The 13,167-nt window shown below is 52.2% G+C and overlaps 1 protein-coding gene across 1 annotated transcript in view; it reads right to left on the bottom strand.

The window, feature by feature from the left end:
- Window positions 1-13,167, bottom strand: part of ADCY1 (adenylate cyclase 1) — a 114,908-nt gene continuing 101,741 nt past the window's right edge. Inside the window, exons 17-20 of the mRNA XM_032643229.1 lie at window positions 12,701-12,799; window positions 7,457-7,571; window positions 5,393-5,517; window positions 1-841 (exon numbers count right to left, since the gene is read on the bottom strand). Coding sequence (XP_032499120.1) covers window positions 503-841; window positions 5,393-5,517; window positions 7,457-7,571; window positions 12,701-12,799 — 678 coding nt within the window. The 3' untranslated portion in view covers window positions 1-502. The remainder of the gene's footprint in view (window positions 842-5,392; window positions 5,518-7,456; window positions 7,572-12,700; window positions 12,800-13,167) is intronic.

The raw sequence follows: 13,167 nt of genomic DNA, 5'->3' as shown, positions 1-13,167 counted from the left end.
CTCTGGCTCTGGCCAAGAGAGTCCTTACTCTTACTCTGGGCTCTGCAGGCCACCGCCCAGGGCTGGAGCTGCCCTCACGGGACCCACACAGCTGGGCTGATGCCAATCCGTCTCAGGGCACACACGAGCTGGGCACCCCAGTCACTCTGCCAGCCAGACCTCCAAGGCTCTCGCTGTAGCCTGCGGCCCTGGTGGACGTCCTGACGGTCCCAACGGTCCCGACGTCCAAAGCTCACCCAGCCAACCTCCCTCGGCCACCGAGAAGAGGACGGAGCGAACAAAGACACTGCTAAAGCCTCGGCGTCTGCGCAGTCTGGGTTCTCCCCTCACCTGAGTCACTGCCCAGCTGCTTCTGGTCATGCCTGGACAGTCCCCCTTCCCCAGCCCGGCCACTGGTTCCCGGTCCTGCTCTGCTGGCCGGGCTGGTCCCTGCGGGAGCCCCGAGGCCACCAACGCCCCGAGCATTTGTGCGCTGTGCCCCCAGCGGCCCGCGTGGGCTCCGCTAAGCCTCCTTCCCTGCTGCTCCGGGGGGCAGGTGGTGGCCTGGGGGGCAGGGGGCAAGCCCCGAGCCCTGCAGAGCCCCCGGCCCGGCTCTGACTGGGAGGCCGGCCGCAGGGGGCACCGGGGGGTGGCCCGTGGCCAGTCTGGTCTGGAGGCCGGCTCTCCCGTAAGGACACATTTTCCGCTCTGAGTTCACGGACCTGTTTTGGGAGCCGCTTCCGTCGGTCCTGCCTTCCAGGAAGTATGTCAGCATCTCGCCCTTGCCCTTGACGCTGACTTTGCCTCGGCACACGAAGCGGTAGCAGCCCCGCCGCAGCAGCCTGTGCACTTCCTCCGTGACCTACAGCGGAGAAAGGCGGGCGTCACTCTTGGTCAACGGGGAGCCCACGAGAGGGTCCCTCCCCGACCTGCACTGATCACCCGATCGCCCGGCCTCTGGCTTCCCCAGGTTGGCCGGCAAGTCGGGTCCTGTGCCCCTCCTATGGTCACTCTGGTCACTCGGCGAGAAGGACGTGATCCTGCAGAGAAAGCAGGGGACTCAGAGGGGCCTCAACGGGGCCCTAGACAAGCAGGAGAGGACAGCGTTCGCCATGGGGGGTGCCCAGAGTGGGTGGGCGGGCTGGACAAGGCCCACACGGACCCGGTCCTAGGGGCTGGGGTGTGAGCTCTATGATCACCTCAAGCCCTAGCCAGATGCCTGGACACCGGGCTCCGGCTGTGCCGCTGGGGCCCTCGGGACACGGTAACCCCACACGTCTTCAAGGGTCTGGGACTGGCAGGTAGCAGCTCAGCTGGAAGGGGACAGCACAGCTCCCATCCCCGTGGCTGGCACGGAACCCTCAGGGCCCCGGTGGGCTCACACCAACCTACCAGGGACCGCTGGGGCCTCTGTGGGCCAACAGCACGAGAGGGCAGAGGGTACGTTCTCCCAGGGACAACAGGAGTGTGACTTAACTTTCCTGATGCTCAGGTCCCGGGCAAGGGTTTAGCCAAAAGAATTCCTGCCTCACAGAGTTATGAAAAAGGTAAAGGGCAAGAAAGCACTTTCTAATAAGGTTCTGTAAACAGAAGAGGACACGATCATTTGGATTCTCCTCACTTGACACTGAAGGGGGAGACCACCTCTCTCCCTGTCACCCCGACTCCCAGCTGCTGCTCTGAAAATCCCCCTTCCCCCACCCCATGTAGTCACCCACCTCTGGCATCTTTATTTAAAACGACTCAGCCCACCCTGAGGCCAGAGTCTCGCATCCCCAGGGTGTCAGTCCCCAGCAGAGCTGGGCAGAGGGGCTGCTCTCTTCCCCGCCGGCTTCGCTGGAACCCTGAACCCACCCCCTCCTCCCAACGCGGCTCTCACCCTCGCTAACCGTCGGCCTGCTTCTCGCGTGCGACGGTAAAGGACCTGGTCTGTCTCACCACAACTTACCAAGGCTGCTGGTGTTCATAAGTGCTCACTGAATGAAAGAATAAAGGGACCAATGGAAGGAAGGGAGGGAGGGAGGTAACCAAGGCCTGCCAGAAACCTGCCCGCAGTTCAGGAAACAAAAATGACCACGGAACATCACAACCGGCACAGCTCCCGGGACAGTGAAATCTGCCGATGGATCTGCAAGTGCTGGGAGGGTGTCCCTCAGCTCCCCTCATGGGACAAACAAGCAAAACTGGCTGATCCAGTGTAGACAGAGGGCATGGAACAGAGTATGCTCAACCCACAAAAAGTGGCCAAGGATGTATCGTTCCCCTTAATCAATTAACTCCACCAGTTTCTGTGGCTTTTCATCAGCAAGGCACTGGCTGGTGCTCGCGCGGGGGGCAGGGGGCTGCCTGGTGTTCTGGAGAAAGTTCCGCGGCCCCTCACCAGGGCTGCCGCCACCCACCCACCGGGATGGAGAACGGCAGGTGGGTGCCTGAGGCCTAGACCCTCACCAGGTCGGCTGCTCTCTCGGCCCTGGGAGCAGGTCAGGTGGTCCCTCTCAGACCTTGTAAACGAGAAGCATGCCGTCCACTTACAAGAAGAGTCCCTTGGTCAGCTTGATTATGACTGTTACATTCACAAAGACTTGGACGGTCAAGAAAAAGTGGGGAGTGCTGAAACTCCCCAGAGTGCTGGCTGGTTGGTGGCCCCAAAGCTGTCAAAGACCTCGATCCAAGGCCACACAAGGGCCAGAGCCACACGGCCTCACTCAGGTCCCCAGCAGGGCTCAGTGCACCCCAAAGTCCTTCATGGAATTGAGCCACAGACTGGCCGGTTACGATGCCACTGTCACAAAGGTCACCACTCAGATGTGGCCTCTGAGACACGAGGTGATCTCAGAGGCTTGCTATTGCGATCAAAGGCTCCACTGTGCTCTTTCCTTTCATGATTGAACCAACCCACAATTCATCTGTTCAAAGAGATCTGGCCTTCCTAGAACCCTGACATCCAGCTTAAGGCCCAAGATACACACTGACAAAAATCTCTGAGTCTTATCCTTACGTGAGCTCTTTCCTCTCACTGCATTCTCTTGTCTTATGAAGAATGAGAGGTAACAAAATATTCAGATCATCGCACAAAGTAATGCTGGAGGTGAAGATGACCCACCAGCACGTGCAGTAAAGCCGAGGTCTGAAGGCAGGTGGGCTCGGGCCTGGGCGTCCTTCCGGGCCGCTTGGGAGCTCGGGCTGCACGCCGCCCCTGTGCATCTCTCAGCCTTGACATTCTAGCCAGGAAGTCCCAGGCTGTGAATCAGGGTTGTGTATGAGGTCACCGTGGGGGGCCCAGAAAGGGTCCAGGTCAGGGGCTCAGAGACACGAGGTCCCCAAGAGGCCGAGAGGGAGTCCCCTGTGAAGTCTGATTCTCAGCCACCTGCATGACAATCCCTGTGTCTCTGAAGAGGTGGGCTGGGAACTCTCTCTAGAGTTCCCTGTGAGGCCCGGCCAGCAGTGGGGGGTATCTGCAGCCACACCGACCTCGCTCTGCCTGAGAGAGGATGCTGGGCTCCCACGGAGACACTTCCCGGGAAGCACCTGCTTGGTCCTCAAGTTGATGGCCAAGGTGGAACCTGGGTATCGTCACAGTCAACCTTCTCTTGGTCGCGTACACCTTGGAAAACGGGGCTCTGGGATGCCCCGGGGACTTTAGTCTGCTCAGAACCCTCTTGTCTGCCTCTCCTGGGACAGCAGGCGTGAGGAGGGGTCCCCTTTTCAGGAATTTTGACACAGAAGAAAGAAGGATCCCAGCTGAGGACTAAGGAATGAGCATTTGGGCAGGTGATATCTGATTAGATATTATCCTCAGGAAACAGTTAAGACACCTCTTTGCAAACCTTCATCATTAATATGTGAGTCTCTTGTTCACTTCTTCAAAAGAACCAAAGGTTTAACCTGGGCTGGCAAAGGGAAGGGATCTTTCCTGGGCTGTGACCAAGAACACCTACGAGAACCATACAACAGCGGAGCATAAGTGTTTCTCCCTTTAAACTGGGATGACGAGCACGATGGGCTGGAGGGAAAGAGCCTTCGGCCAAGGGGGTGGCCAAGCGGCCAGGCCAGGTCACGTGGGCCGCCAGATGGAGGGACTGCAGGTCTTACCCAGGTTGACAAATGTCACCAGAGCCCTGCTTTTGTCCTGCCCTGTCCCAAGTGCATGGGGTGCTGCCACCCGAGCCTAAGGGCGGGAGGGGAGGGGCCTGGTCTGCTAAGACCTCCTGCGATGCGGGTCCTCCAGGAGGTCCGGGCCGAGGGACTTTGCCCTGCGGGAGTCCAGACACAGATATCGCCGGGCAGCCCAGCAGCCGGCAGAGGCTGGATGGCGTGCCAGAGTCCCTGCCATGGCAAACAGCCCTCACAGGAGGCCGGAGGGAGCAGGGACAGTTCTGAGCAGAGGGGTGGCCGACGCAGATCGGATGTTACAAACTTAGAGATGTGATGTTGGACTGGACAGAAGCCAGGCTGGAGAGTGGAGGGGGCTCCCGCCAGGTGTCCCCTGGGGCATGACCAGCTCCTGGGGAAGGCTGCGAGAAACATAGGTGAAAGATCCTCTTAGAAAAGGAACACGGTGTCCTGGGATGGACGGCAGTACAACAACGTGGACGCACTTAACGCCCCTGAGCTGTGCACTTAAAAACAGCTTTAAGACTTTAAGACTTAAAAACAGCTTTAAGATATGTGCATTCCACCACCGTGAGAAAAGTTTAAGGGAAAGAATGCAGAGGTGCAGAGATGCTGCATGCAGATCCCGCCTGTGTTCCGAGCAGGAGAGCCCCAGGAAGATTTTGGTGCCTGTCTTTTAAGCTGACGGATCCAAGGGACCCACCAAGGTACCTGTCCGAGGGTTGGCACCCGATGAATGCAGGCGGGGGCCCCGGGGACTGAACAGGTAGGACACGAGAGGGCCCCATCCGGGTCCCCAGAGGCCAACTGAAGCCACACACGGGGGACAGGCTCCTTCCCTCCGTGTGACCCACGCTTGCGTGTTTGTTCCAAGGGAAATCCCGAGAGCGGAACCACACGACCAGATACCACGAAGCGCAGGGGCCACTGTCTCTTACACCTTCAGTGCCAGCCAGTGCCAGAGCACCTGCTTCGCATCCCAAGTGAGCGCCCGCAGGTTCTCAGGTCAGGGGGGCCCACAGCACCTGCCCTTCAAACGGTGAGGCAGCCCCTTCCCTTCTAGGGAGCCATCACTCACCATCCCCATCTCTGCGCCTTGCCACACAGAGGCCAACCTCCAAGGCTGCAGACACACTGAGCCTCGCGGCTCTGTGTCCCTACCCAGAAAAGGCAGACCGGGACGGGAGGACGCAGGCTGCGGGGCTGGGCGGCCGCCCCTGCCCGACCCTTGCCCCTTCCACCTCAGCCTCCCGCCGGCAGGATGGGCACCTGTGCCTCGGGGGCTTCCGAGTGAACTGACCTGGATTCTGCCCTGGACGCCGGTGCTGTCCATCCGACTGGCCACATTGACCGTATTTCCCCAGATGTCGTACTGCGGCCTGCGAGCCCCGATCACTCCAGCCACCACGGGGCCAACATTGATGCCTGGAAACAGTCACGCGGGGTGTCAGTGGGGAGGCCTCCGAAGGGAGGAGCAGCCCCGTGTAAGGTCGTGGATTCCTGGGGTCACGCAGTGCAACGCCCCTCCCCAAAGCAGGGACCCCAGAGCATCGCCGAGAGGCAGCTCCTGGGCTGTGCTTGCATGCCACACCATCAGGAAGCAGCCCTGATCCGGGAAAAAGTCCCGTTTCCTGGAACGGCGACCCCGTGCCGAGGCTTGCGGATCGGAAGGCTGACCATTCAGGCTGTGGGCCTCAGCGTGTACCTCCGCCCCCAGCTCCCTCTCCCAGAAAGGACAGTGGCTCGACTGGTCCCCTGGATGAGGGATCCCCTCAGCTCCTCTGGGTGTCGGGCCCAGAGCTACGTATTTGCAGGGCGCCCTTGTCTTTATGTGGCACAGGGTCCAACTGGCCTGGACAGTGACACAGGCCCAAGTAGCCCCAGTCGCCCCTGCAGCCAGGTCTGGGCTGACACCACAGCATACCTTCTGACTCAGTACTCTGCGTCGATTTTCCGGAGCTTAGCCAAGCGCGTTAATAACGTTTCAGATGCTGGCCTAGTCAACCCCCCAAAGCCGGGGCAGTGGGTGCTAGCATCTCTGGGAGGAGGTAGGGGTGGAACTGGATGGGCTGAGCTGGGAGCCTCAGGCTAGGTGGATGTGGGAGCCCAGGAAGGAGCCCCAAAGGGGCCACTTCCAGATGGCTGGTGGGACCTGGGGAACCCCTTCTACCACCCCGGATGCCCCAGTCCATGTGGACGAGACTGAGCCAGGATGCAGCCTCCTGTGTGACCGGCCATCCAGGCACAGAGGTGCGACTGGCCTATGGGTCCTCAGTAGGAGAGTGAGAAACAGAATTTCCCTGATGGACCCTTACGTCTATTAATCCAAGCCCGCGGCCCCAGAGGAGAACTGGACCCTGGGGGTGAGGCGCAGAGGGTGCTCTGGCCCTACCTCCAGCACGTCCCTCGGGCCGGGCACCAGGGCTAAGTCAGCGCTGTGTTTAAGCACATCAGAACTCTACCCACTCTGGAGGCTACCACCCCTTATGCTCAAGCCCAGCTCTAAGTGCTGTTCTTTAAGGCCACTAGTAGGTAATGGGGGGGGGGGGAGAAAGGGGGGAGGGAGGGAGGGAGGGAAGGAGGAAGGAAGGAAGGAAAAAAGGAGAAAGAAAGAAAGAGAGAGAGAGGGAGGGAGGGAGGGAAAGAAAGAAAGAGATCGAGAGAGAGGGAAAGAAGGAAGGAAGGCAGGAAGGAAGGAGGGAGAGAGGGAAGGAAGGAGAGAGAGAGAAAGAAAGAAAGAAAGGAAGGAAGGACAGAAAGGAAGACAGGCAGAGAGAGAGAGAAAGAAAGACATCTCTCGTTTAACTATATCCTCGACTAATACAAATTTTTCTGGTAAACCTGTATTCCCAGGAAAAAGTGAATTTAAGACTGAAAACGGAAACCCTACAAGTCTGATAAGAGCTAGAGCGGAGCTTAGACTCCGGGTGGTTCCCCTCTTCACTCGCAGGCAAGGCAGGGAACCCAGGAGGACCAAAGACCCAGGCTGAGCCTGCACCCTGGGCTTCTGCACAGCCTCGGCCCCAATGTTTCGGGCCTGTGGACAGGGGCACCTTCCTCCAGCTAAGTGTGGACTCAGAGGTGTATCTGAGAATCTCTAAGACAATAAAGATTTCTCCTGCGTTTCCTAAGCTGTACAATGACTCTTCCAGGTCCTCAGTCACTGATAACCAGCTCTGAGGTGGACCCAGCTGTCCCTGCGTCCCATGCACTCCTCTGGGTGGTGCCATCCTCCTTCCTGTGAGACAAGGGAGCCTGGACCGATGACCCCCGCTCCCAGGGGACAGCTCAGGCCACCAGCTCCCGGGGCCAGTGCAGGAAGGGTGAGCTGGCCCGAATGATGGGACAGCTCGCGGCCACGTACCAACACGGAGCACGAAATCGTTGTAAGACTGGTAGTTGATCTCATCCAGGACGTCGAACATCTCGATGGCAAAATCTGCCAATGTGCTGAGGTGGGAGGAGATGGACTTCTTAGCCTGGACATGAGCAGATACGGGTTATGTTTGACGGGTGCAAGGGCAGAGGGGCCAGGGACACTCAGCCAGTGACCTGCGGGGGTGGGCGGACCAGGCTGTACCCCTCACAGGATCAGGAACTTGACCCCCACGTCAACCATGCAGCAGCCCCGCTGGCTGGGCCTGGGGCTGACTGGGTGGCACCCTACAGCTGCCCTAGTGTGTGTTTATCATCCCATTCTACAGGTAAGAGACTGAAACAGAGCAGGAATATTATTGCCCAAGGCTCCCAGCTCCTGAGGGCAGAGACCGAGGCCATCTGAGCCCAGGCAGAGCTCTTCCGCAGGAATGGGGGCAGGGGGGAACCCTGTGGTGGGAGACCAGATGTCCCACTGCTCAGACAAGGCTGCCACCAGCCCATTGGAAACAAGCAAAGTAAGGTGAGTAGAGGGGGTCTGAGTCAACTGCCCACACAGCAGAGAGCAGTTCCAGCCCTCCTTCCTCACACTGATTCCGTCTCTTTCATCGTGTTGTGTTGACAGATCCCCTCTTTTGTGAAAAAACAACTGTAAATTCTTTTCTTTTTCTAATGATATCAAGGTGACTTGCTCTTATTGTTTTAGGAATATTTTCATAGTCCTCAAAGTTGGGGAATTAATGCTTTTTTAAAAAAATAATTAACTGACAATTTTTTTAAGAACAGTTTTAGGTTTACTGGTAAATTGAGCAGGTAAGTGTAGAGAGTTCCCATATACTACCCCCGTACCACCCCTCACACGTACAGAGTTTCCCCTATTATTAACATCTTGCTTTAGGGTATGGTATATTTGTTACCACTGAACAAACCTACGTTGATTCATTATAATTAACTAAAGTCCACAGTTTACGTTAGGGTTCACTCTGTGTGCTGTGTGTTCTATGGGTTTTAAAAAATGCAGAATTTCATGTATCCATAATTGTAGTAGAATACAGAATAGTTTCACCGTCCTCTAAATCCCCCACCTATTCCCTCAAACCCTGGAAACTATTATTTACTGTCTCCATAGTTTTGCCTTTTCCAGAATATCATATAGCTGGAATCACAAAGTATGTAGCTATTCCCGATTGGCTTCTTTCACTTAATGATATGCATTTAAGGTTCCTCCATGTCTTTTCATGCTTTGATAGCTCATTTCTTTTTAGTGCTAAATAATATTCCATTGTATGGATGTATTACAGTTTATTTATTCATCCACCTATTGAAGGACACCCTGGTTGCTTTCAGGGTTTGCAATTATGAATAAATCTGCTATGAACATCCTTGGGCAGGATTTTGTGTGGACATAAGTTTTCAACTCTTGTGGATAAGTAACAAGGAGAGTGATTGCTGGATCATATGGTAAGAGCATATTTAGTTCTGTAAGAACTCAAACTGTCTTCCAAAGTGGCTGCAGCATTTTGCATTCCCTCCAGCAATGAGTGAGGGTTCCTACGGCTCCACCTCGTCACCAGCATGTGGCAGTGTCCGTGTTCTGGATTTTGGCCACTCTAATAAGTGTGAAATTGTATCTCGTTTTAATTTGCATTTCCCTGATGACATATGATATGGAGCATCTGTCATATGCTTATTTGCCATCTGTATATCTTCTTTGGTAAAGTGTCTGTTCCCATCTTTTGACGGAACACTTTTTGATTGGGCTATTTGTCTTCTTAATTTTAAGAGTTCTTTGTATGTTTTGGGTACAAAGCCTTTATCAGATAGGTGGTTTGCAAAGATTGTCTCCAAGTGTATGGATTGTCTTTTCATTATAGTATATTCCACCAGTAGAATTTTAAAATTTTAATTAAGTCCAATCTAACAGTGTTTTCTTTCACGGATCATGCTTTTGATACTGTATGTAAAAACTCATCATCAAACCCAAGGTTACCTAGATTTTCTCCTATGTTATCTTCCAGATGTTTTATAGTGTTGCATGTCACATTTAGGCCTATGATACATTTTGAGTTAGTTTTTGTGAACAGTGTAAGGTCTGTGTTTAGATTCATTTAAAAAATATAATTTAGATAGATAGATATTCAATTTTTCTAGCAACATTTGTTGAAGACTATCTTTGCTCCATTTGTCGAAGATCAGTTGACGATATTTATGTAGATCTATTTCTGGGCTCTCTATTCTGTTCCACTGGTTTATTTGACTACCTCCCTTTTGCCAAAACCATACTGTATTGATTACTGCAGCTCTATGGCAAGTCTTGATTTCTGGTGGTGTCAGTCCTCTAACTTTGTCCTCCTTCTGCTATGTTGTGTTGACTACCCTCAGTCTTTTGTCTTTCCATGTAAACTTAGGATCAGTGGGTCAATGTCACATAATAACTTGCTGCACTTTTCATCAGGACTGCATTAAATCTACAGATCAAGTGGGAATCTGACATCTTAATGATACTGAGTTTTCCTATGCAGCAATATGGAGTATCTCTTGACTTATTTAGATCTTTGATCTAAATAAGCACTGGGCCCAGTGCTTTCTGTTTTGGAAGGTTATTAATTACTGGTTCAATTTTTAATATAGATATGGACCTACCCAGATTATCTATTTTTCTTATGTGAGTTTTAGCAGATTGCATCTTTCAAAGAATTGGTCCGTTTCACCTAAGTTACCAAATTTGTGGGCACATAGTTATACTTTTATACCAGTTGGAAATAGTAACTTTTAAAATGTTTGATTTTATAATTGTCTGTAGTTAAGATACAGAGATAAAATAGAAATTTCTATGTTGATTTTATATCCAGCAGGTTTGGTAAAGTCACTTAAAAATTCTATCAGCTTATATGTAAACATTTTAGCACTGTATATATTCTAAACATGCGAGCAATTTGAGAATGATGGTTTTGTTCCTACTTTTGCAATTCATAACTCTTCTGTTTACTTTTCTTCCCTTATTGGACTGGCCAGGACCTCCAGTGTAGCACCACAGAGTTGTCCACAATATACTTTAACATCTTTTTTTTTTTTTTTTTTTTTTTTGCACTACGCGGGCTTCTCACTGTTGTGGCCTCTCCCTTTGTGGAGCACAGGCTCCGGACGCACAGGCTCAGCGGCCATGGCTCACGGGCCCAGCCGCTCCGCGGCATGTGGGATCTTCCAGGATCGGGGCACGAACCCGCGTCCCCTGAATCGGCAGGCGGACTCTCAACCACTGCGCCACCAGGGAAGCCCCTCAACATCTTTTAAATGTCCATTGGTTCAGTGGAAATGGCCCTTCTTTTGTTTCTAATATTAGTAATTTGTGTCTTCTCCCTTTTTCTTGGTTAGCATGGCTAGAGATTATCAATTTTATTGATCTTTTCAAAGAGTCAACTTTTGGTTTCATTGATTTTTCTGATTTCTTGTCTTTGATTTCATTGATTTGTGCTCTGATATTTATTATTTCTTTTATTCTGTTGCTTTAGGTTTATACTGCTCTACTTTCTCTACTTTTCTAAGGTGGAAGCTTATTGATTTTGGATTGGTCTTCTTTTCTTTTCTTTTTTTTTTTTTTTTTGAAAATTTGCTTTATTCCGGAGGCCGGCAACTAGAGGGGAGGGAGGACTTGTATCCAAAGGCCAAGTCCCCCCTGGAAGCTCAGCGGGCAAGAGCTTTTTTTTTTTTTTTTTTTTTTTTGCAGTACGCGGGCCTCTCACTGTTGTGGCCTCTCCCGTGGCGGAGCACAGGCTCCGGACGCGCAGGCTCAGCGGCCATGGCTCACGGGCCCAGCCGCTCCGCGGCATGTGGGATCCTCCCGGACCGGGGCACGAACCCGCGTCCCCTGCGTCGGCAGGCAGACTCTCAACCACTGCGCCACCAGGGAAGCCCCGAGCTACTTCTTTTCTAATGTATGAATTCAATGACATAAATTTCTCTCTAAGCACTGCTTTTCCTGCACCCCACAAATTTTGATAAGTTATATTTTTATTTTCATTTAGTTCAAAATATTTTTCAACTTCTCTTGAGATTTCTTTTTTTTTTTTTAATTTCTCCTTTGTGTCACTTAGAAGTGTACTGCTTCATCTCCAAATATTTTGGAATTTTCCAATTATCTCCTAGCAATAGATTTCTACTTTAATTCCACTCTAGTCTAAGAATATAGTTTGCATTATTTCAATTATTTTAAATTTATTAAGCTGTGTTTTATGGCCCAGAATGTGGCCTATCTTGGTAAATGTCCCATGTGAGCTTCAAAAGAAGTATATTCTGCTGTCCTTGGATGAAGTAGTCTATAGATGTTAATTACATCCAGGTGATTGACGGTGCTGTAGAGTTCAGCTCTCTTTACAGATCTCCAGCCAACTGGATCTACAGATTACTGAGAGCAGGGTAATGAAGTCTCCAACAGAAATAGTGGATTCATCTACTTCTCCTTGCAGTTCTATCAGTTTTCGTCCCCTGTTGTTAAGTGCATAAATATCAGAGATTGTTACGTATTCTTGGAGAATTAACTCCTTTATAATGTACCTCTTCATCCCTGATAATTTCCCTTGATCTGTAATTTGCTTTGTCTGAAATTAAGATAGCTACTTGAGCTTTTAACCGTGCTAGCATGGTATCTCTTTCTATATCCTTTTATTTTTTAATGTATCTGTGACTTTATATTTAAAGTGTGTTTCTTGCAGAAAACCTAGCTGGGTCTTGTTTTTTAGCCACTCTGTTAGTTTCTGTTTTTTCATTGGTGTATTTAGGCCATTCACATTTATGGCGATTATTGATATAGTTAGATTAGCATCTACCATATGTATAACTGCTTTCTATTCATGACACTTTTTTTTTTTTTTTTTTTTCACATCTTCCTCTCTTTTTCTGCCTTTTTTATAGGGGCAACCTGAGGACTTTATTCACAGTCCTGAACTGGGAAAGGGGAACACTCAGTGGTGCCAGGCTGCCAGGATGGGGCCCGGGTGGTAGGGAGGGGGCAGGGCTGGAGGTAGTTCTTGCGCCCGGCCTTCCGTGTTGACCTTCCCCAGAAGGTCAACACGGAACTGGCCACTGACAAGACAGCCTGCAGGCTGCTGCCCTAATCCAGTGCAGAGGGCAAACTGAGGCCCACAGTGGGGGGCCTGCCCATGGTCCCTGAGCAGCTGGGGGCAGAGCCGGGGCCCAGCCCCTGAGCAGGGCCCACCTGTCGACCTGTGCTCACCTTGGTCCCGGCCGCGGGCGCCAGCCCCACGGCAGCCATGTAGGTGCTTCCGATGGTCTTGATCTTCTCCAGGTCCTTGTAAAAGTCTCTGTCCATGAGCTTTGTTTGAAACACAAAACTGTTAAACGTTACATAACATCTTATAAAAGTCACGGTGGCGCACGGCCGCCAGGAGCAACCGCAGACAGGTACGTTCTGGAAAGCAGCGTGTCTTCTTCATGTAGGCATGAGACAAGTTCTGGGGCTGAACTGAGAGGCGCAGGCCTCAGGGGCTCCAGCAAAGGTACTTAAAAGAGGCGCCAAGGAGGAGCTATACGGAATACACCCCCGGCCTCCAGCAGCTGAGCTCACAACCACCCAGGGGGCAGACGGGCCCCAGGGAGGGAAGCAGAACTGGCACAGACTGGAAGCCTGGCTCTGGAGGGTGCAGAGGTGCCTGCCCAGCCCCCCCAACCTGCAGGTGAAGC

This window comes from Phocoena sinus, chromosome 9 (genome assembly GCF_008692025.1).
Source record: "Phocoena sinus isolate mPhoSin1 chromosome 9, mPhoSin1.pri, whole genome shotgun sequence".
NCBI lineage: Eukaryota > Metazoa > Chordata > Mammalia > Artiodactyla > Phocoenidae > Phocoena > Phocoena sinus.
Note: the sequence above shows the minus strand (reverse complement) of the source record. Positions and strands in the feature narration are given on the sequence as shown.